Source organism: Calliphora vicina, chromosome 4 (genome assembly GCF_958450345.1).
Source record: "Calliphora vicina chromosome 4, idCalVici1.1, whole genome shotgun sequence".
Taxonomy (NCBI): domain Eukaryota; kingdom Metazoa; phylum Arthropoda; class Insecta; order Diptera; family Calliphoridae; genus Calliphora; species Calliphora vicina.
Window position 1 is genome coordinate 103,996,209 of NC_088783.1, and position 25,291 is coordinate 104,021,499.

General features: G+C 30.9%; 5 protein-coding genes across 6 annotated transcripts in view; 1 reads left to right on the top strand and 4 right to left on the bottom strand.

Annotated features, from left to right (window-relative positions):
• Flo2 (flotillin-2) overlaps positions 1-25,291 on the top strand; it is a 503,689-nt gene that overhangs the window by 390,391 nt on the left and 88,007 nt on the right. The window lies entirely within an intron of this gene.
• On the bottom strand, positions 4,360-7,790 carry LOC135958198 (uncharacterized). Its single transcript, XM_065509079.1, has 2 exons — positions 7,550-7,790; positions 4,360-4,699 (listed from the first exon to the last, which is right to left on the bottom strand). The coding sequence occupies exons 1-2, from the start codon at positions 7,773-7,775 to the stop codon at positions 4,572-4,574; spliced, it is 354 nt and encodes a 117-aa protein (XP_065365151.1). The 5' UTR covers positions 7,776-7,790; the 3' UTR covers positions 4,360-4,571.
• LOC135957853 (glucose dehydrogenase [FAD, quinone]) lies at positions 10,711-13,127 on the bottom strand. The gene is made up of 3 exons (XM_065508660.1): positions 12,259-13,127; positions 11,356-12,198; positions 10,711-11,092 (listed from the first exon to the last, which is right to left on the bottom strand). Exons 1-3 carry the CDS (start codon positions 12,931-12,933, stop codon positions 10,718-10,720), a joined length of 1,893 nt encoding a protein of 630 aa, XP_065364732.1. The 5' UTR covers positions 12,934-13,127; the 3' UTR covers positions 10,711-10,717.
• LOC135956634 (glucose dehydrogenase [FAD, quinone]-like) lies at positions 15,200-17,156 on the bottom strand. The gene is made up of 3 exons (XM_065507181.1): positions 17,147-17,156; positions 16,778-17,061; positions 15,200-16,723 (listed from the first exon to the last, which is right to left on the bottom strand). Exons 1-3 carry the CDS (start codon positions 17,154-17,156, stop codon positions 15,200-15,202), a joined length of 1,818 nt encoding a protein of 605 aa, XP_065363253.1.
• LOC135957810 (glucose dehydrogenase [FAD, quinone]-like) lies at positions 21,631-23,827 on the bottom strand. Its single transcript, XM_065508614.1, has 3 exons — positions 23,694-23,827; positions 23,285-23,640; positions 21,631-23,218 (listed from the first exon to the last, which is right to left on the bottom strand). Exons 1-3 carry the CDS (start codon positions 23,707-23,709, stop codon positions 21,680-21,682), a joined length of 1,911 nt encoding a protein of 636 aa, XP_065364686.1. The 5' UTR covers positions 23,710-23,827; the 3' UTR covers positions 21,631-21,679.

Here is a 25,291-nt window from a genome sequence, read left to right on the forward strand (position 1 = left end):
AACAAAAAATATGCAATATCAGATTTATTGTTTTAGACTATTATTTATAGAAGTATTCAACAAATGTGCAGATTCTTAAGATCCATCGAAAACCTTGCGTTTGAAGAATATATAGATTTACTCAAATTGTAAAGAAGATATTAAGATATATTTTGAGTCCCTATTATAAAACTGCAACTCAAACGTTTTTATAATTGCCGCACAATTCTTAAATAGAACAAATCATTTGGATAATTACACAGTACAACATTTTTCAGTTCATTGCTTTGGGACTCAATTCTGACAATTGCACGTGAAAGTAGCTCCAAAAATAAGAACTTCTACATCATTAGTTTTGTCAAGTTGGCTGCCGTAATAATTTAATGACCATACGAATTTTTTTTCCTCAAGGTGGATTTTTATCACTTTTTCTATATTTTAGCACGGTTATATCTTGTATACCGTACGGAATATCTCTTTTGTGGCTGAAGGAAAGTTGTAGATATTGAATAGTAGAAAAAAAGTACGGAACATACCTACCCGAAAAAGATGCATCCAGTGCCTTAAAATCGCAAAAATGCCCATTTTTTAAAAAAAATTACCAATTTTTCACCTTTTTTGATCAATAACTGGATTACAAATGCAATTATGGACCGATCACCATGAAATTAGGTCGCGTGATTTATGTCTATATGAAAGTTATTTATCATGAATTTTGTATGTATACCATCATTTTTAACAGATTTATGCACTTTAAAGTGATTTCCGTAAGCGGGACTTATATGGGAGCTATGAATAATTATGGACCGATCATAATAAAATTTTTTGACATGAATTTTGTATATACAAAACTTATTTGGAGCGAAATTTGTGTAGATACATATATAAATTAAACATTTATGACCGATAAAGTCCAATTTCGGGAGGACATTTGCATGGAGGCTAGGTGAAATAATGAACCGATTTCAGCCAATTTCAACAGGCTTCTTCCTTGGGCCGAACAAATTATATGTACCATATTTTTTTATGATCGGTCCATAATTAGTCATAGCTCTCATATAAGACACGCTTCCGAAAATCACTTTAAAGTGCATAAATCTGTTAAAAATTATGGTATACATACAAAATTCATGATAAATAACTTTCATATAGAAACAAATCACACGACCTAATTTCATGGTGATCGGTCCATAATTGGATTTGTAATCCAGTTATTGAGCAAAAAAGGTGAAAAATTGGTTAAAAAAAATTAAAAAATGGTCATTTTTGCGATTTTAAGGCACTGGATGCACTTTTTTCTGGTAGGTATGTTCCGTACTTTTTTTCTACTATTCAATATCTACAACTTTCCTTCAGCCACAAAAGAGATACTCCGTACGGTATACGAGATATAACCGTGCTAAAATATAGAAAAAGTGATAAAAATCCACCTTGACGAAAAAAATTCGTATGGCCATTAAATTTTTACGGCAGCCAACTTGACAAAACTAATGATGCAGAAGTTCTTATTTTTGGGGCTACTTTCACGTGCAATTGTCAGAATTGAGTCCCAAAATCATGTGTTGTACTGTGTTATATTTAAATATTAGAAGCCGAATGTATGTACGGGTTAATCTACATACATGATAAATGCTCCAAAATCCATTGCAATTTTAGAATACTTCGGCAAATTATAAATCGGAGGAATAAGTTACTATTTCAGAAACAACAGCAAAATACTACCTGAATACTTTATGGGCCCCCAAAGATTTGGGGCCCCGGTGACATTTTTGCAAAAAAGTGATAATTTTCTCAGGCGCATATCTTGCAAACAGTTCGGAAATTTGATTTACCCTCTGAGGCAAAGTTGTAAACCTTGTCATAAAGAACAAAACTTGTGAAGATCTAAAATCAAAAAACATCTTTAAGATCAAAATCGTAAAAAAAAAACTTAAAAAAATCGATTTTTTACCTTTTTTACCTTGTTCAGGTCCATAGGTAGCAAACCGTTCAAAATTCAAGGAAACAATCAACTACAAAAATGTACCTAAGATCTCAATAAACAACTTTCTAAAACATGAACTTCCTAGGAATGATTCTTAACACCGTTTAGGTAGGTCAATATAAGTCAGTAAGAAAAAACTAGAGGAATTAAGCGTTTTGGGCCATAAGCTATTAAATTATTATAAACTAAAGCATACTTTTAGGCAGCTTTAAAAAAATTTATTTCAAATTTTTTATACCCTTCACCTTCGTGAGAAGGGTATATACAGTGGTGGCAGCTATTTAAGTCAAATACTTGAATTTTTTTCATGAACTGAATTTTAATTGCGATAGAGCCAAAACAAAAGGATCTAAGGGTATGACATTTATTATTAATTTTTCTAGTTTATCAAAAATGTTTGGAAAAATCGGTACAACATATATGGACAAAGATATGTGGAAATATGTTGACTCACCTCAGCGAACATCCGCTGTTAATAACATGATATGTCCGAATATTTGATAATAATAAAAATATAATAAGGGTACTCATTTAAACGCTTAAGTTTCCCATTTGTGCAAATGGGCAAATTTGCGCGACATGTTTCATGAACCCACCTTTTCAATTTTGTGCAAGTTTATACAGAAAATTTATATTTGTCAAATAAAAATACATAAATTCAACAAAAGCTTTAATAATTTTTTTTCAAATTGTATAAATTTTAATTTTAAAATGTTGAATGAAAGTTAAATCTTTGGAATGTTTATGTTCTAGCTGTTGGTTAATGTTTTCATACACAATGTCATTTAATACATTCTGTTCCAAAGTTACACAATTTTCACATGCACAAAATTTTTATATTTTATTTGATTTTTATTTCTAAATAAAAGTAAACAAAAGCAGCTGATTCATCAAATGCACAATAAATTCAAGTTTGCGAGTCTAAATTGTCGCGCAAACTTATCGGAGTTGTGTAAATGAATTTCCATACATTTTTTGACATTTCATTTGCGAGAGTGTAAAAATGCACAGATTGCACAGTTTGCGAGGCTTTTAAGCGTTTACATGAGGACCCTTAATGATATAAATGTTAGAAAATATGTTTATTTAAAAAAAAAATTGTTGGTCAAGCTGTTGAAAAATCTTATGTGTTCGTGGTGAATATGTATGAATTGATACAGTTGAATAAAACACACTTGTGTGTTAAAACAGTCCTTATCCATACATATTTGTGGAAATATTTTAAAAATTAATTGAGAATCACATGGAATTTAGCAAACAATTTTTGTCTTAATTACCTGGCCACCACTGTATAAGTTTGTCATTCCGTTTGTAATTTCTACATTTTTCATTTCCGACCCTAGCGGAGTCGATTAAGCCATGTCCGTCCGTCTGCCTGTCTATCTGTTGAAATTCTCTTTCCGAAGCTCCCAAATCACTTACATACTCGATTCATACATCAATATTTAAAATCGCAACCTCGATTTTAGACCTATTTTTTAACCTATATCTGTATGACTAAGTCATTAATATAGACAATGTGGATATCGAATGATAGATATTTCAAAGACCTTTGCAATGACGTATATAAGACCATAGTAAGTTGGACCTACAATGGGTCAAAATCGGAAAAAATATTTTTAACCCGAATTTTTTTTCCACCAAAAAAACATATTGAAAAAACAAAAAATAATTTTTTAAAATTTTAAACTTAAAAAAAATTTTTAAATTTAAAAAATTTAAAATAACAATACGAAAATTTTTTTTTGAAGTATAATTTGGTGAAGGGTATATAAGATTCGGTACAGCCGAATATAGCTCTCTTACTCGTTTTTTATTTTATATGTTCACAATCTATTGGAATGTAACTCAACACAATTTCTATACAAAATTACTTAGAGACACTTAAATGACAATTATCTTCACGCTAGATTACCTGGGAAGGTTAATGTAACCAATCGATTTCTCTCTGCACTACTAAAAGCACATACGTGTCAAATGACAAAAAATTATAAATTGAAGTTAGCCAACGCAGAGCGTTTAAAGTGTTAGAACTAAAAAATATCCCTACCTCGAGCAAATAATAAACCATTTTTTGTCGGTGGCAATGAAATATCAATTTTTGTATGATCGATTATTTTGCCACTTTACAGGCAAGAAAATGTATGGTCTATACCAGTATATCCATATGTTACAATCGTAATGTTTTCCCCAAATCTAATATTATTAAATAATCATCTTAATATAATAAGGCAGACAGGCACCTCTTGCTTATCTCATTGCATTTAACATTTTTAGCCAATCACTAATGCACTCACAAATTTATTTCCTTATATGGATATAAGTTGTTTTTGGCAACTTATTTTTGGAAATAAGCTAGTATGTTAGCTTTTTGATTGCAATGTTATGGAAATAAATTGAATTTAGTTTGTTTTACTTTTTTTTCAACTATAATAAGCTTAAATTTATTTTGTAATGAATTCAAAGTGTTATCAATAAATACTACTTAGTTATAATATTAAAATTTTTACATAATACTCATACTAGACAACATAGACATAATTTGAATTTTTTTTAATGTTAAATACAGGTCAAACCATGGAAAACTTGTTTGGCCCCATCTTCTTGTTTAACGTTTACGTCTAAGACCACTGTTTTGATTGATACGCATGGTTTGTGATGGCAATGGAATTTGTGGTATTGCTGCGGCTCCAATAAAATCATTGCGTTGCATACCAAGTGCTGCTTCAATGTATTCTGAAATGAAAGTAAAATGTTTGCAATTATTTCATTTTTTCCCGTAGTGCTAAGTCAATTTTCCATTTGGTCAAAATAGCTTTTTATACCCTTCACCTTCGTGAGAAGGGTATATATAAGTTTGTCATTCCGTTTGTAATTTCCACAATATAATTTTCCGACCCTATAAAGTATATATATTCTGGATCCTTATAGATAGCGGAGTCGATTAAGCCATGTCCGTCCGTCCGTCCGTCTGTCTGTTGAAATCAATTTTCTGAAGACCCCATATATCTTCGGGATCCAAATCTTCAATAATTCTGTCGAAAAGTTTCCTATTAAAAATCAGCAAAATCGGTCCACAAATGGCTGAGATATGAGGAAAAAACCAGGACAACCTCGATTTTTGACCTATATCTGGATTACTAAGTCATTAATATAGACAATATGGATATCTAATGATAGACATTTCAAAGGCCTTTGCAACGATGTATATAAGATCATAAGTAAGTTGGACCTACAATGGGTCAAAAGCGGAAAAACTATTTTTAACCTGATTTTTTTTTTCACCAAAAAAAAATATTGAAAAAAAAACAAAAAAAAAATTTTAAATTTAAAATAACAATTCGGAAAAAATTTTTTTACAAAAATTTAAAAAAACAACTTTGGAAAAAATAAAATTTGTTTACCTAAAAATATTTAAAATTTGTATTTTGAAGTATAATTTGGTGAAGGGTGTATAAGTTTCATCACAGTCGAATATAGCTCTCTTACTTGTTTTTCATAATAAATTCACCTTAATTAAAATCTAATCTGATTTGATTTTGAAAATTAAGAATTAATTCTTTCGAATTTTAGAATAAAGGATGTGTTTAACCCCTTGTGGACCAAGGCTTTAAATAGTTGAAAAAGTTTTATTTTTTTTATGAAATATTGAAAATAGGGACTTCAGGAAATTATTTACAAAATTTTAACTTTGTGGAGGATCGGCAAGGTACCGAAAGGGACCTGCAAGGATCCGAAAGTGACCTGGTACCGTTGGGACAGCATCAGCCAAAAGATAAAAAACTCATTGATTTTTGTTTACATTTTATTACTATATTGATTAGTCTATTTTATCGTATTTTACGAAAAAGTTACAACATAAATAAACACCACAATGAGAACATGAAATAATTCACCGTTATACTGGGTAAGCGAATTTGCCAATAGGCAAACAAATATTTTATTCCAAAGATGATAGTGCACTTCAAAGTACTTTTGCGCAAAAAGGGTCAAAATATGTTTTGTTTTCATTTTGTAAGCTTATTATTGTTATGGTACTTATAAGTATCGTCGGTCGACAAAGGGTTAAATCAAATACGTTCTTTGTCTTAATCTAAAATTATCCTCTTAAATGTTTCAAGATTCGAGAAGATTTTTACCACCGAAGTAGTAACAGTTTAGCATATTATTCCTCAAGATGTATTTGAATGTCAGGGAGAAACTCAAGACATTTTTTTAAATATTTTTTGACACTTTCCGTCACGAATTTATTTCTGAAATATTTGCCAGTATTATTGAAACCACTTTCTGTTGTAAATTTTTTTTTATAATTCCAGGTATTTGTTTTCAATAACGCTCTGCTACAAAATGACACTTTTTGTCAGAACTTGAAAAGCCACCTAATATGGAAGTTGTAGGCCTAGGTGAGGATATACTAAAACCGTTATCAAAGATTTTGAAACACCTTAAAATTTTTGAGTTATTTTGAAAAAACTGTTTTAGGGTAGGTCGTAGTACCTCTAACCATAGAGAAAATACATAGAGCAGAAACTCTCCTGTCAAAGACCTAACTCAGTTGTCAAAAACCTAAGTGCTGAGAATGTATTAGTAAAAAAACCATGTGAAAACAAAAACAACACTCGTATGTGTAACTTTTTTGAGTAATTTTTTTGTTTGAGTTTTTTTTTCGAGTTTCCGCTCTATGTTCTCTATGCCTCTAACTCACACATTTAGACCGATTTCAAAATTTTAAACAATTATAGTTTGGTAAAGAATTAAGCTTTCATAAAATGATTGTTAAGATCTATATTCCTTGTTGTAAGTTTTGTGTAAGTTTTTATAAATAGTTTGGCTTTCTTTTTTATTTTTTACCTAATTTTTCAAATTCAACAATAGTTATTTTAATTTTTGTCTATGAAACCCTATTTTTTTTGCACAGTATTTTATAGACAATTTTATATAGACAAAAACGAGATATTAGTTGTTAAAATCGGTTTATACTTGCAAAAGTTATTAAAAAAAGTTCCACAAAATTTACCTTGTAAATATGGGCTGGGGGAGAAAATACTAAAAAAGGTGTTAATGAAAAGTTGAATAACTTTTACAATTTTCATCCGATTTGAATAATTAAAATGATAGTTTGTTAAGAACTAAATTTCCTAAATACATTGGTATAAATTTGTATAAGCTTCCATATCAAAATAAGAAATGAAAAGCGATTAAAATCAAAAAAGTTGATAAATTTTGTTTTTCTTTTAGATATTCTTAACAAAAACAATATTTATAACTAACAAATGTATCAAAAAATGCACGTCATTTTAAAGCGTAATTAGTTTTCTTTTTAACCCCGTTTAAAAATTTAAAGTCGGACAGAGACTGACTGAGTTACAGATCGATAAGTTCACGGACATAACTGAAAACGGTTTTTTCAGAATAACTTGACCTACACTAGGTCGTTTTCCAATTTTTTTTTTCCATCGTAGCACCGTGTAATTAATATGTATTCAAAGGACAATACAAATATTAAAAACACAACAAATTTTAAACTTAATTTCACTTATTTAGCTTTCACTTTCATTTTGTCACTTATTTATCCTAGCAACTCACCATTATCGGGGGTTTGTACCTCCGATAGAAATTCAGCCTGTCTCACTTGTATATTATGATCCAGCTTTTGAATGGCATCCTCCAGATGAACTTTTAATACTTCTAAATGTTTTTTCAATTGTTTCGATTGTAAAATTTCACTTTCTACTGTGGCACTTTTAACACCTTTAAATGTCATTAAAACAACTACTACTGCTAAAACGATTAGGAACTTTGTGTGCAGCATGACGAATGAATGAATGTTGGAAGCTGATGTTTTAACGTGGAGTTTTCTTGATAAACTGAATTTGAAAATACGTTTGGCGTTTTCTTAATAAACTAAAATTCGAAAATTCGCTTGTGACAACCACCTGTTTATGTTTATAAATGGAGAATTTATCACTTGTTTTTTGATTTAAGATTTATAAAGCATTTTTCTGTATGTGTCTCCACATGAAATGCTGCTGTGTATGCCAAGCAGCCAAATGTTTAAACAAACTTATTGATTCTTTGCTGCCTCAAATGGTGGCTCTGGAAACTGGTAAAACTTGTAATTTATTGCGATCTTTTTTTGTTTTAGTTTGTTTTAATTTTGTGTGGCAGAGCAGATTTATTTTTAAAGTCGTGCATTTTATTTGTGCGCAAGTAAATGCATTTGATATTTTCCTTCTACATAACAAAAATGTGGCTGTAAATACTTTTATGTAATTATTGTTTAATTTATTAAAAATTATGTAAGATTTTGTTGTTGTTTTTTTTATTGTTAAAATAACATTTGCAGTTGTTAATTAAGTCTGTGATTAATACAAATTGGTATAAATTACAGCTGTTGGTGATAAAGGTTGTTTTTTTAAAATCATCTTATTTAGAGAGTATTTTTTTATTTTAGTATTTAAAGTTTAAATACTTTTGTTTAATACTTTTCATTTTCTTTAGATTTTTAAAGTGATATCGAAATAATTTAAAGATCATTGCCATTTTATATATAAAGATTTTAAAATTGTATTCTATTTTCTGAATATCATTAATTTCCCTGCCTATACTTTTTAGTCATAGTAAATGTGATATACGATTACGGCAATTTGGATCTATGGTATGGAGCAATAAGAGCCAGTGCGTAACCCCTCAAATTTGTACATATGCGGAAAATGTTTTCAAAATTTAATCATTCGAAAGAAGAACATTAACTACTCAATTTTATGTATATCAAACAAAAAAAGTAAAATTTTGTGAAAATGAGCGAATTCACTTAATTGTGAATAAACTCAAAAGGAATAAATCAATTTTTGTGTTCGATATCTCATTTTGTTGGTATTATATGTGACTTTGCGAAAAAGCAATAAACCTGAACAATTTCTGCCGTTTTCGATTTTTCATAATTTTTTAAAACTAAAAAATTTGCTATTTTCATGTAAAATATATATTTTTTGCTTCAATTTGTTATTATAACTCCAAAAGCACTTAATTGTGAATAAATTCGTAAAGAATCAAACACTTTTATGATCGATATCTCATTTTTTTGTATTATGTGTGGCTTTGCAATAAAGCAATAAACCTGAACTATTTCTGCCGTTTTAAATTTTTCATGATTTTTTTAAAATAAAACAATTTACAATTTTCACTTAAAAAATATATTTTTTGCTTCAATTTTTTATTATAACTCCGAAACTACTGAGCCGAATTAATCGCAATATATAAACAAATAAAAGTCTGTGTAAATTAGAACTTTTCTAAGTTAACTTCAATAATATCGGACTAGCCCTTTTTGAGTTATTATAAAAAATTTAACCATTTTTGTACTTAGGTAACCATGATTTATCAAATCTATATAGTGGTTAGTGAAGCATTTTTTTGCTATTGACCTGTGTAATTGTCCAGATTTTAGAACAGGATACTGTAGTCCAACTCTCTAAAATACTATAGTAAATTATGGATCCTTAACTTAGTCCCGGTCCACACTGAAACATTTGCTGCAAAACATTTTTAAATTCTCTTTTGAAACTGCATTCGTGTCCACACAGTGAAGTTTTTGCTTTTCAGTTTTTGACATTTCTGTACAGTACGAATACGAACGAATAAATGAGGATGACATACTCAACAAAAACTTCATGTACATGAAACAAAGTTCCCTTTTTCATTCCTCTTTCCTCTTTCATCAACAAACTCAAATGTTTTGCAGCAAATGTTTCACAGTGTGGACCGGGACTTAATCAAATTTCCCCCTCCACACAATCCAATAGCTCTGGCAATAATATTCGTTAAGGATTCAGTTTCATTTTTAAAATTTCCACTTTCAATTACAGTTAACTGGCCTTCAAGTCCACATAAAGTAATACTCATGATTTCTTAACATTTTTGTCTTGGTCAAAGCAAATTGTTGCAACATGTAGCGTACTATATGAAAATATTTTAAACAACATTGACAACTAGTTGCGGAAACTTTATTAATACCAAATAAATTAAAGAAAAAACAAGTAAATTTATTATAAAATTTTTAGGCTGTCAACACCAAATATATTTAAAATGTTTAAGTAATTAATACATCTTATGAGAATTGATTCATTGGACCAGTAAGAGGATTTGATAAGTCATGTAGCAGTCACATTTGAAGCTATGTTTGTAAACAAAAATACATTGAAATCAAAACGGAAGTTTCTACCTTCCAAACAAATTGGGATAACTGAGATCTATAATCAGTTTGGCACACGTTAATGTTTCTTCTTTTAAATAAAACTCCGCCTAAAAAGTAGTATATACATATATATGATCATATAGATGATCACCACTTAAATGTTTACTAACCCCTCAGCCACTAATTGTTGCTGATAAATATTTTTTATAATAAATGCCATTTGCCAAACACTATTAAAATAACACCTTTTTGCTTTTAAAAGCCATGACACAAATTAATTTAAATATGGGTTTCACTAAAAATAATTTTTATTAAATAAAATCTCTCAAATACATAGATAAATACACATAGATCGGCAACTCCAGTGTCAAAGACCTAACTCATTTGTCAAAAATCTAGTAAAGATATCAATGTGAAAACAAAAATAACACTTGTACATCTGACTATTTTGAGTAATTTTTTTGTTTGAGCTTTTTATAGTTTCCGCTCTATGTGTATTTCTTTATGCTTAATATTCTAAAAAATTAATTTGACTATAAATACAAAATGCTTATTTATCATTGTCTATAATGAAACCAATCTTCTTTAATCAAATCGGCCGCCTTCTCAGCAATCATTAGAGTTGGAGCATTTGTGTTACCCGTGGTAATGGTGGGCATAATGCTGGCATCTATTACCCTTAAACTTTTAATGCCATAGACTCTAAGGCGGGGATCCACTACAGCATCACGATCATTATAGGGGCCCATTTTACAAGTGCCCACTGGATGATAAATTGTCTGGGAATAATAACGAGCCACACACTCCCAAAAGGCATCACTTAAATACTCCACTTCGGGGCAATTGCGCCACACATAAATATTTAGAGTAGCATTCAAACGTCTTAAAATGGGGGCCTGGCTAAATTGATGGCCAAATTTTAAGGCATCCACCTGTAAAAATATAACAAAAATTTTTATTTCTCTTAAAAAAAAACAAGTAAGAGAGATATATTCGGTTGTGCCGAATCTCATATACCCTTCACCAAATTATACTTCAAAATACAAATTTAAAATTTTTTTTTTAAATTTAAGTTTTTTCAATTTTCGTCGTTGTAAAGGTCTTTGAAGTATCTATCATTAGATATCCATATTGTCTATATTAATGACTTAGTAATCCAGGTTGTATAAAAACAATTTTTAAATTAAAATCTTACCATAATAGCCATATCCAAAGGATTATCATAATAATTGGCATGTATTTTGGGATAATCTTTATTATGCCTCGAAACAATTTCCAGCCAACCACGACTTTTGGGCCGCATTAGCAAGGGTGTTATAATAAAACTATCTTTATATATAATGGGTTCAAAGGATTGTGCAAAATTTATCATGCTCATGGAGGCAGCACGTCTACCTATAAGACCACCATCTGCACCATAACCATAACTGCCCAAAAAATACTGTACATCTGGCCAATCTTTACGGGGATCCTGATATTTACTATTCCAAAATCCCATAACTTCCGCAACGGGCACAGCATAGAAAAAACCATTGGCATGATGTAGAAACGTATCAACCGATTTGGCATTTAACATTTCGGGCACTATAAATGATAAACGATCACCCGTTATGGTATTATCTATAGTATATAAACTGCCCGTGGCTGAAATATGATCCTGTAGATTACCACCCACACCGGGCAGCTCTTTTATAACATCAATATCATGTTGCTGGAGTTGTTTGCGGGGTCCCACTCCCGACACCATTAACAACTGAGGACTGGCTATGGCTCCGGCTGATAAAATAACTTCACGTGTAGCTTTAACTCTGTGCTTGGTACCCAACCATTCGAATCTTACTCCCTTAGCCTGTTTGCTGTCCGGATCTATGATAATTTTCTCCACAAAGGCTTTAAGTAAAATATCCAAATTGGATCTTCTCCAAACAGGTCTAATATAGGCCTTATTAGCGCTACAACGTAGACCATCTCTTACGGTGGCATGGGGAGCAGCGAAGCCGTATTGGGAACGGCCATTGAAGTCCTTGTAAGGGTTAAGCTGTGGATGGTATACAAACATTTTCTGTTTTGTTCAAAAAATTCACCTTTTCACACTTACCAAATTCAACTCCTTGGCCGCCATTAAAAATATATCCAACAAAGGCGATGGAAAGCGATAATTTTCCACCGTTACCGGTCCACCATGACCATGATAGGGATCATGTTCAAAGCCCGCTACACGATTATCCTCCATTTTGCGAAAATAATGCAAAACATTATCATAATTCCAACCCACATTACCCAACTCAGCCCAATGATCATAATCCTTGCGATTACCTCTTAAATACATCATGGCATTAATGGAACTGCAACCGCCCAACATTTTGCCTCTAGGCCAGCCGCATTGTTGATTTTGCATAGCCAAACAGTAACGACTGGATTTTTCCGCTTTGTACTTCCAATCCCAGGGACTACGTTGAAATACTGGATATAATTGGGGTACATCGGCAAAAGCTGGTTCATCTCCGCCCGCCTCTAAAAGTAAAATATTCCACTGTTTTACCTCGGAGAGGCGTGAGGCTAAAGCACAACCTGCCGAACCACCACCCACTATAATGAAATCATAACTATCACGTAAATCACCAATGTATATGGGTCGTACACGATTTTCTCTATCCACTATATCGGGACGATGTTGTCGAATGCCCTCTAAAAGCATGACTAATACCATGGCGCTAGGACCTATGGTTAAGAGGAAACGCCATAAGGTAACAGCTCCTTCATAATTTATCATTTTGCACTTAGTTTTCTTATTAATGACGATATTTTAAGATTTCTTTGTCTTCACGGTTTGATCACTTATTTAATACTAATTTATGTCTTTTAAATTTGGATTTAAACTATTTTCAGTGAAAATTTGTTTATTACGTTTTTGTTTTGTCTAAAATTTTTGTGGATCATGCATTTTTTTCTCTTTTTGTATTTGTATTATTCTGGGTCACTATGTTTTTTGGCGTTTTATTAGTTGTCAGGCATCAGCATTTTGCAATATGATGTGAATCAACTTTTCAATTAATTGTAAATATTTATATTGTTGTTTATTCTCAGTCAGTTTTAATTGGAAACGCGTGCTAGAGAGGGAGTTGTAATTAGTGTTTTTTGTTTAAATGATTACCAGGGTATTTTAATCGGTTAACAAACACAAATTGCGAAGATTTTTGCTTATCTGCAGATACCCAGAGTCTCTGGCGGGAATCGAAACCGCAACCCTCAGACTGATAGTCCAGCACAGTATCCTCTAGTCTATCGGGGGAATTTGAACGAGAGATTTTGAAATATTTTCATTGAATATAATTTTAATTGATACACTATAATTAAAGTATTATTTTGAGTAAATTTTATATCTATATATGTATATAAAAGAGTAACGTTACTGACTGAGTGACTGACTGACTGATTAATCATCGCACAGCCCAAACGACTGAAGCTAGAATCATGAAATTTTAACTGTGGGTTCCTCCCTCCACTAAGAAGGGATTTTTGGAAATTCGAACGTTTAGGGGGTAAAAACGGTTAAATTCAGTAAACTTATATCCTCAAAACTAATAAAGATACAAAAAAAACTTAAAATTGCATGTTACTCCATTTAAAAAATAAGCTGACAGGTGTTTCGAACTATTTTGAAATTCGAACCTTTTAGGGGAGAAAACGGGTAAAAACTGTATTTTGGTACTTTTTTGGCATAGTATGTATCTTTTAAACCAATAAACATAGAAACAATATTTAAATCGTATTCTTTACTTATCAGAAAATATAAGTTTGGTACTTTTTGGAAATTCGAATCCTTAAGGGATAAAAATTGTGTTTATTTTTGGTACTTTTTCATTAAATATGTGTTTTCTATAATTGACATAGACATACGAATATGCCACCACGATACAGAAATTTATTTGAATAAAATTTTACCACCTCACTGGTGATAAAAAAGGTACCAAAAAGGGGATAAAATCGGGAAAATACATTTTATTTGAAATTATAAAGCCAATTTTGATCATTTTATTTAACATTGGTTCCTGGATTCATACAAAAATTAACTAACAGGGTGTTATTTGGGCCAAATCCGGGTAAACAGTTTGGTACTTTTTTTAAAACATATTTTTTCTTGGGCAAAAAACATGAAATAAAGCTTACATGGGCCCGAGTGTATGAGAATCCACAAGTGGCTGCTTTATGGTACTTTTTCTATATTCTAATAGTACTTTTACAATTTTCTATAACAATGAACTTAGAAACATTAAATTAAGCGTATATGGCCCTAAGTGAGTGAAAATTCAAGCGGATACTCCATGGTACTTTTTCTTTACTCTGATGGTACTTTTTTGAATTTTCTATAACAATGAACTTAGAAACATGAAAGTAAGCATATATGGTCCTAAGTGAGTGAGAATTCTAGGGGGAGACTTTTTGGTACTTTTTCTCTATTTGAATGGTAGTTATTGTAATTTCTTCACCAATGAACCTAGAAACATGAAATAAAGCTTACATGGGCCCGAATGGGTGGTAATCCACAAGTGGCTGCTTTTTGGTACTTTTTCTATATTCTAATGGTACTTTTTGAATTTTCTATAATAATGGACTTAGAAATATGAAATTAAGCACATATGGTCCTTAGTGAGTGAGAATTCTAGGGGTAGAATTTTTGGTACTTTTTCATTATTCGAATGGTACTTTTTGAATATTTTATAATAATAAACCAAAAAATTTAAAATTAGGCACAAATGATTCTGAATGAATTTGAATTCACAAAAGGTTTTTTTCCATAATAATGGACCCAGAAATATGAAATTAGGCATTTACTATCAGATACACAAAGGGAGTCTTAATAGTATTATTTCTTTATTCTAATTTGAATATAATTGTAATTGATACGCAATAACTAATGTATTATTTTTATTGAATTTTTAACTAATTTTCTTTAATTTCTTTTATTTACAGGTAATAAATATCCTTATTTCTACAAAACACACTCTTAATCTTAATCCCTGGTAAGTTCTTTCCAATCACTTTATCCAATCATCTAAAACCAATTGAGCCCCCTTCTCAGCAATCATAATAGTGGGGCCATTGGTATTGGCACTTGTTATATTAGGCATAATACTGGCATCAATCACTCTCAAGCCCTGTACCCCATGAACCTTTAATAAATCATCTACTACCGTTGAAGAATCACTAGCAGGACCCATACGACAACTTCCAGCTCCATGCCAGGCACTTATATAAAAGTATTTAATATAACACAACCAATATTCTTGAGAATATGCTTCTAGAATATCACATTCCTCTAAAGAAATTGTTATTAATTCCAAGCCATAGTACCGGAATTGTGGAGTTTCTAGGAGAAATTGTATAAATCGCACAAAACGTACTAAAGTCATACGATCTTCTAAGTGAAAACCATAATTATTTTTAATGGAAGGTCCTTCAAAAGCATTGTTGGATTTTAATTTAATATTACCCCTTGATTTGGGTTTGACTAAAAGACCAAATATTTGTAAAACCAAATGTTTATCGGCTTTCTTTAGAAATTGCTGGGAAATTTTTTCTTTAAATTGTAAAAATTCAAATAGATTTGAGGTCTGAGAAAATCTGGTTATTTCCGATACCAACATAACATCGGGTTTATTTGTACTTTGTAAATCCAATGTATTTATAAAACTCACTAAATTGGGGCTGCTGGCCAAAGGACCAGATTGTTTTAAGAAAAATTCTTTAATAGAGTCCCTCAATGTTTGATTATTTATTTGGGGTATATTTTTAGTGAATTTTAAAATCAAGGGCATCATGCCATGATCTTGTAAATTCTCACCTACCGGTAAATCTTTGATTATAGAAATATTTAACTTCTTTAAGTGCTCCGAGGGTCCTATGCCCGATAGCATTAAAAGTTTGGGAGTATTTATGGCCCCTGCACTTACAATAATTTCTCTTTTAGCCTTGACATAATGGCGTGTACGATTTTGAAACATAAATTCCACCCCTGTAGCCTTATTTCCTTTAAAATGGATTTTAATGACCTCACTGTTCTTCAAAATATGTAAATGATGTTTGCGATCTTTAGCTACTCTGGCCAAATACGTTTTTCCCGTACTCATACGTCTGCCTAGGAGAATAGTGGCTTCTAGATTGTTTAAAATGCCGGTATTTACTCCATTATTGGGTTTTCCAATAGTTTCTGCCAAGAGATTTTCTATCAATCTAAAATCTTCTAAACGCTGAAAATTATTTAAAACTAATGAACCCTTAGGGAAGTTTTGTAGGCTTTGATTTGTTTTGGCTTTTTGAAAGTATTTTTGGACCTCATTCCAGGACCAGGCTTTATTACCCTGTTGCTGCCATTCATCAAAATCTTCGGGTCTACCCTCAAGAAAGACATTGCCGTTAATGCCACCCGTACCACCAATCATTTTACCCCGGGGCCAATAACAGCGATCGTTTTGCATGCCTCGACAGCAAGAAGGATTCTGTTCCGAATAATCGTTCCAGGTATAAGAAGTATTAGTCAGTAGAAGAGAAAGTGAAGGGATCTGAAATAAATTAAATTTATTAAGATGTCTTTAAAAGGCTTCGAATGTACTTACTTCAGACAATAAAGGAGGATCACCGCCAGCCTCTATAACTAAGACTTTTGCCAGCCGATGTTCACTTAAACGACTGGCTACAATGGAACCTGCCGTTCCAGCTCCTATTACTATGTAATCATAACTTGGAAAATTTCCCGAATAACTTTTAGGCCATAATAAAGGATCCTCAAATTGAAGCTTGGGTTCGGTTATGTTATTGTATATATTTCTTATAAAATTATTAATAAATCTTAAATTTTCCTCAGCTTTATTAGCAAAAACGACATCTTGTACAACAAAAGCTAAAATTATAATAAAAATTACCACTAAAAATATTCACAGATGAGAAATATGTTAAATTTTATGGAAATTTATATGGCTACTTACCCCTTTTCATTTCAAAATATTACAAGTTCTTGAATTTCTATCTGGAACATATATTTTTCAATTAAAAAAATCTCAAAATTTCCTACTCAAACTCTGTTTAAGTTCATCGCTTTACTAAATGTCTAACCCTTATCCATTTAATCTTTTATAAGCTAATTTCAAACTCTGATCTCAAACTATTAAATAATTTGCCTAATTAATAAATTTATTTAAATATTTTATATATTTTTTTTTAACAAAATGTTTAAATATTATGTGTATGCCCATTTTAGGGTATTAAACACTTTCTAATACATTTTTCATAACATTAATCTAAAACTTTTACTTTAATTACAAAGTTTCATTTGAGCTTTTTAACAGTGTAATGTTAGAAAATATTAAAAGCTTTTTTGCTATACTGTTACATTACACTCGCAGCTATATAAATATGGATGGTATGAAATAGTGCCTTTTAATTACTTACATCGAAACTATTCATTAATTTAGAAAAAGTTTAAATGTAAAAATTAAATTAAATAACATTATAATCGATGTTTAAAATTCTCCAATTACAAAAACGCCTTTTAGCTTATTTTATTAAAAATAAGTCAGTTTCAGATAATTTATTCAAACATTAGTATTTCAAACAAAGATGAAAAACTTAAAATTTAATAAATCCGAAATTAACCCCCCGACAGAGTAGCAAGCCGTAACGGCGCGACCGGCAGCTAGCCGAGCAGCTGGTAAATTTTCAGGAGCCGCGCCGCCGCCGAAAGTACCGGCTCATCGGCGGCTTATTTTCTAGCTGATTTCATCGGCTGAGTCGATTTTTAAGTACTTTTTTGTAAATTTAGCGTCTTTACAATATTTCACACTGTTTTATAATATCACTAAAAACAACTAGTATTTACCTGAAGTTTACACATGTAAGTAACTGAACACATTCATACACAATTTCCACAATTGTGTTAGTGCAAAAGTATGAATGTGTTGAGTTTTTCCAACTGTTACTTGTGCTAGGTTAAATACTAAAATATTTTTTTTCAATTATTTTAAATTTTACCAGGCTATTTAGTGGAAGAATTATTATATATCCCAGGAAAAATTTATTAGTTCTAGAACGCATGATTATAGCCAGTACTCGTTCTAATTAGACGTTGGGGCCAACGATTTTTGTTTTAAAACAATGAGAACTCGTTCTTAAGAAGCTTTACTTGGAATGGTTCTGAAAACAGTTTTTCTAAAACTTTAGCAAACACACCTTAGGAACTGTTCTAGAATTAGTTTTTTCATCAGAAAATAAAGTAGAATTTATTTTACATTTGCTCTTTATTTATATGAAAACATTTTCTATCATATTTACCGCCGCGCCTGGTATACGAGTACATATATAATACTGGAAATAATACAAAATATATTTTTGGAACAAATTAAAATTTCAGTAACACTTTGCATTTTCTCTATTGCCGCGTATCGGAAAAAATATAAAGCAAAAATAGGAATATCTTTTTAAGATGATTTCTGGATATACCGAATGATTTTAAATTGTTTTTTTATTTTTCAAACTTATTAATATGCAGGATTTAATATTGAACATTTCCTCTCATAAATGTAAAATAGTAAAAAATAGGCATTGCTATATAAAAGCAATACATGCTAATTAAAAAAAAGTGTTTCTTTAAAGTCGGCTCAGCCGAAAAAATATTTAAGCCGGTAAAAACTCGGCGTTAAGCCGCCGCCGCCGACAATTTTTACCTCTTCAGCCGCCGCCGAAAAAATAAGACTTGCTTCTCTGCCCCCCGACTAAACATATATTTATTCAGCAGATTTCGAGACTTTGTATGAACAAAGAAGATCTAATATCAGGTTGCCGCTTAAGCAACATATTGTTACGTTTTTACCTTTTAAAAACGGTGGTTTATTTCCTCTATATTAATCGGATACTCTTGATTGCAAATAAAAGCAGTTTAGTAGTTTAAAATTGTAACAACTCTTTATTTATTCAAATTTACACAACAATTTAAACGGTCATTCTATTTTAATACAATTAATACAATGTACAGAATATACAGCACACTTAAAGGCAGTTAAGACCTTTAGATTGATATTTTAGTAAAACTATATAATTTTAAAAAATTTTGGGACTTCATTTACCTTAAAAACTAAAAAAAATTTCATATGCTGATTTTCCACGAATAAAAATATAAAATTTGAATTAATGTAAAGTTTTAAGAGTTAAAAACGGGGAAAATGTGTTCCAAAAACTGAGTTTTTTTAGAAAAGTGCCTACTGTGACGTTATTTAGCGTGTGATAGTAAAAATACTTAGTAGGTATCTAATAAACATATGGGGTTATACAAATATGGAGCTTTTTCGTGGATCGGTGCTATTCCTTTTTAGAATTTTTTACTCAAACCTAATTTCTTTTTTTTTAAATTGGCTAAGTTTGGTTAGAATTTTTCTTTAGACGCTTTTGCATTAAAAATTTTTTTTTCTACAAAAATATATGGGCTTTTTTGGGAAAAACGTAAAAAATACGGCCTTTTAGAATTTCATCGCCAATATATCTGAAAAGTAAATTTCGACCCTCCGTAGGTCCGCTATATCTAAAAAACCATAAAAAGATCGAGCAGAATTAAAAAAAACTAAATCGATATCTCTTCAGCTAATAGAGATAACCTACACTTGTAAGCATATTTTTGTAGATCTTCTCAAGGACTATTTATATTCAAAATTTCAGCTCATTCGGATCATAAATGGATTTTTTTAAAAAAATTTAGACCCGAGATACCAACTTTGAGGGGCTACGTACTGGCCCCCATTAGCGCTAAGAAGCTGAACAAACGTAAATCAACTCGAAAACACCTCAGCTCAAACCATGTGAAATTTCGTAACAATATAATAGTTCCCAAGATACCGAATTATTTAAAAAAAAAGTTTCTAAACCACTGTGCTATGCTTCATATTATTTGGTGTTCTCAAGGCTAATTTATATACACTGCATTACCATCTAGATGCTTCTTGAAAGCTCTATTTCTATAATGATCTTAAAAGTATATTCGAATTCTAGAGCTTTCAGACCGTTAATTTCAAAACGCTAATGCAAATTCATAACAATATTTATGAATGCTCAAACAGTAGTTTGGAGAGACATTTGTATGAGAGGTGGGTGAAATCATGGACCGCTTTTGCATATTTTCAGTAGGAAACAAACTTTACCAACAACAACAGTATTTCAGCCAGCTAGCTCTTTTCGTTTGGACCCTTTCGTGTTTTAATAGACAGACAGTCAGACGCTAGATCGTGTTTGAATCTTATGAGGACCGGGATATAAATACTATTTGGCTCTATGTTCAATATTTCGATATGCAACTGGGGCTTTTAATTTCCCGATCTTTTTCGATTCTCGGGGATCAGGAAATTTTTTTCTACATTCTCGGGTACCCGGCTATTCCCGAAATATATAATGACACTGTAAATTAGGAATATTATAGCCAAATTTTATATAAAAATTTAGTGTTATAATTATTAAATATCAGAGCTTCGAATTAATTAATAAAATTTGAGCTTAATTCACTAAAATCTTAATCCGTAATTAAAAAATGTCAGCCTTTCATTCCATACATCCATTCCTAATATTTAATTTTTTAGATTCATTTCAAAGTCTTTCTTTAAACTGTATTAATTTTAAAGTTAATTAATAACAGAATTTATTCAAACTTTAAATGATTAAATTTTTATTAAATCAAATCATTTACAAAATTAATTGAAAAAATTGTGTTAAACCTTTTTGTACTAGATTTTAATTGAAGAAAAATTTAATCATTTAATAAATTTTTGAAGCTATTTTGTTATGGATTTGAAGAAGAAATTTAAAGAAATTAGAATGATTCAATAAGAAATAAATTCTATAAATAATGAATTCTCATTTTAAATTGTCATACAAAAAACCCCAAATACATAAATAATAATAATAAGCGGTCTATTATTGCTAAGATATAAGCAAAAAACTTTAAAAAACTTTTCACTGTTTTTGGGTGAAAAAAACAGAGTTCTAACTAGTTATTTATGTATTTTCGTCAGTTTTTAATTCCCGGGATTCCCGACTAAAAATTCGGGGAATCGGGTAGTGAAAAATTAGCTAAATTCCCGGGAAATTTGTACTGGGAATTCCCGGGATAAAAACCCTATATGCAACAAATGCAATGACATCTTATCTGAAGGTGGGTATACAAAAATAACAAAGAAATTGTGAAAATAGAGGTTATTCAAGCATTTTAAAGAATATTATTTCAATATTTAAACAGTTTGTGGTTGAAACATAGATATTACGATTTTTATATCAGAATGGACAACTTAATACATATAAAACTCACCAATATTACATGAAAAAACTAATGAAAAACTCCATTAATATATTTATCAAAACAAATAAAACGTCTCATACAATAAACATACATTTATTCATAATTTTTTTGTTTATATTACACTTCCCTATACTTAAAACTAAATTGCATTTAAAATTGCCTAAATATCTCTAAAATCGCTACGCTACTATATATTATTTAACCAATCATCTTTTATTAATTGGGCAGCTCTTTCGGCAATCATAATGGTGGGACCATTAGTATTGCCACTAGTAATATTTGGCATAATACTGGCATCTATCACTCGCAAACCTCTAATGCCATGAACCCTTAATCGCGCATCCACCACTGCTGAGGGATCGGTAGCAGGACCCATGCGACAAGTGCCTACAGCATGCCAGGCACTTACATAGAAATATTTTATGTAGCACAGCCAATAGTCATTGGAATCATGCAAAAACTGATCACATTCTTCAATGGGTATGGTAATTAATTCCAAGCCATAATACTTGAAAACCGAGGTGTTCACCAGCTTTTGTATATAACGTATAAAACGTAAAAGTGTCTGACGATCTTCCTCAGCCAATGCGTAATTATTGTGTATTAAGGGACCTTGCAGAGGATCTGTGGATTTTAGTTTTATAAAGCCCCTTGATTTTGATTTGATTATCAGACCTTGTATTTCCAATATAGTGTGATTTTCCAATTTATTTAAAAACTTTTGCACCAAATCTTGCTTAAATTGTAGAAACTCAAAAACATTAGAGCCTTTAGTGGGCTTACTAAAGTGTGTTACCAACATAATATCTGATTTATTGGGCTGCTTCGCATCTAGAGTATTAATGAAACCCACTAAGGTGGAACTGCTTGCTAATGGACCCTTTTGATACATTAAATAATCAAATATTGAAACCGGACTAGAGTCATCTGTGTTAAGGGGTATATTTTTAGTAAGTTTTAACACTAGTGGCATCATGCCATGATCTTGAAGATTTTGTCCCACCTGCAAACTTCTCAACACGGGTATGTTTAAACTTTTTAAGTGTTCGGGCGGTCCTACACCCGATAACATTAACAATTTGGGGGAGTTAAAGGTGCCCGCGCTTAATATAACCTCCCTGCGAGCTCTTGCTCTCAACGTCTGAGTGCCATTCAAAACAAACTCCACTCCTGTAGCTTTGCCGCCATTATGAAAGAGAATTTTTGAGGCCACACTGTGTTTTATGACATGTAGATTGTGACGTCTATGAGAAACTCTACCCAAATAAGTTTTACCCGTACTCATCCTTTTTCCACGATCTATGGTTGCCAATATATTTTCCATATAACCAGGACTTTTGGTTTTTAATAACTTTTCCGCTTCATTGGTGGCATTTACCATTAGTTCTTTAAGTATGTGATAATCATCCAAACGTTGGAAATAATTTAAGGTTAAAGAACCCAAAGGCCAGGTTTTATTATCTAATTCTTGGGTGGCTTTTTCATAGAACGGATAGACATCGTTCCAAGACCAGCCTATATTACCCTGCTGTTGCCATTCATCAAAATCATCGGCATGACCGGTTAGAAAGATATTGCCATTTATGCCTCCAGTACCGCCAATCATTCTTCCTCTAGGCCAATAACAGCGCCCCTCTTTCATTGCTTGGCAACATGATGGATTGGGCTCGGCATAGTCGTTCCAAGTATAAGGAGTATTTAGCAATTGCAAGGAGAGAGTGTGAATCTGTAATAAAAATATTTAAAACAATAGTTAATTGCATCTTTAATTTTCTAAATATCCATGTTTTACCTCCGACAATAGGGGCGGATCACCGCCAGCCTCTAAAACCAAAACTTTTACATGGGGATCTTCACTTAAACGACTAGCCACCACAGAACCTGCTGTACCAGCCCCCACCACTATATAATCAAAGGTCATTTGGCCATGCTTCACAAATTCAGAGGAATAATCTTTAGGCCATAATTCAGAATCTTCTAATTCCAACTTTTTACTTGTGACTGCATCAAATAGCTGCTGCAGCAAATTATCCACATATTCAAGTTTGTTAGAGGTTGCATTATTGTTGGTGGCAAAACCTTTCAGCACATACAAGTCCACCAGTTGAACATTTTTTAAAATAATCCATAACAGCTGTATAATGAAAACTAAAATTATAAAAATTAATTCATTTACCCCAAAATTCAAATATTCCACTTACCGTCCAGCCATTTCATTTTGAAATGTTATACAGCCCGTTGTATGTGGGCCTACTCCAGAGTTAATACTGACAAATTAAGAAGTTCTTTTATTTTTAAAGATTTTATTTTTATCAAACCACAAATGATAAAAAGGTTAATTGTATAATCAGTTAATATTATTTACTTTTTCTGTTTACTCCCAATAATATAATTATTTGTTAGACAAAATGATTAAAACAAATGTTATTAAACCTTGAATTAAATTGTTGCTGTTTCGCATATTTAGCCAAAAAATAATATAAAATATTTTATATCACATTGTTTTGCTAATAAAGTTTAAAAAAAAAACAAAGTGAGGTGTTTAATTTGAATTCATTTATTTAGGTTATTGCACTTTAAACATTTAACATTTATGTATATTGTTGATATTTGCCACAACTTTAACCACTGTAAACAAATAAAGCTTTATTTGCTTTTAATTGAGGAAGTATTGAATAAAGCTTTCTGTTTGTAACAGTAAAAAGCTTTTTGTGTTAATGTTAAATGTACACAGTCGAGTCCAAATAAAGTTGTTTAAAGATGGATGTTATTTTTAAGTTACAAATCGTTTAGGGACTACTGTTTAAAACTTAGGAAACTATTTGGCTAATTTGGGTCACTATGCAGGTGAAATTTGAACAAATCCTTCATATAAAAACCTTTAAAATGAAGTTATTAGTGAAATAGGTATTTTTTTCTACTACAGTCTATTATTTTAGAGCAAAAAAATCAGGATCAGTCTAAACTTTGGAGTATCTAAAGGAAATCTATTTCAAACTTTAATAAATTTTTATGTGAACTTTGACCTCCAATATCTCAAGTACATTGGGATATAATGTTTGTTTAATTTATAAGTTTTTAGTTTGAACAGTTTAATTTGTCATTCAAATCTTAATATGTAAATAAATGAAAAAGAGACGTATTTGTTGGTGAATACGGTAGAAAGAGAGGGGACCATTCGCCAAGAGCATGGAGCGGAATCGTTATATGTAAAATATAACAAAAAATGTACTAATTTTTAACCGAATGTTAATGCATTTATATTTTAATTCATTAAACTAAATATATATAAAAGAGATTAGAAATAAGTCCATTGCGGGAAGCATTAAATTATTTTTTTTTACTATTTTCAACACGAATGATTTTTTTATAGTGTAAATGAATCTTAAGCTCATTTTTGTAACAATATCGTTAACAATTTCTTGCAAAATGAAAATTTGTAATACTTAGTTGAAATAGTAATCTTTCGTTTAAGATAAAAAATGTATCAGTACACAGAAAAAAATAAAATGCTGAAAGAATTATGTGAAAATGGAAAAATCACAACTTTATATTTCAAATGGCTAAAATGACCAAAGGCTTTTATGCAAAAATTACTCGTTCTCGTTTGGAACTTCAATATCTAAAATTCCTCCTTTTCGCTTGACGATAGAATGCTTTGTTCGGACACAAATTGAAAAAAATCTAAAAAATAAAATTGTAAAAATGCAAAATTCTTAGTTTTTTTGACATTTCGGTATGAATATCTCAGAAACAAAGCATTGCATTGTTAAGCGGAACGGAGAAATTTATTCCAAAT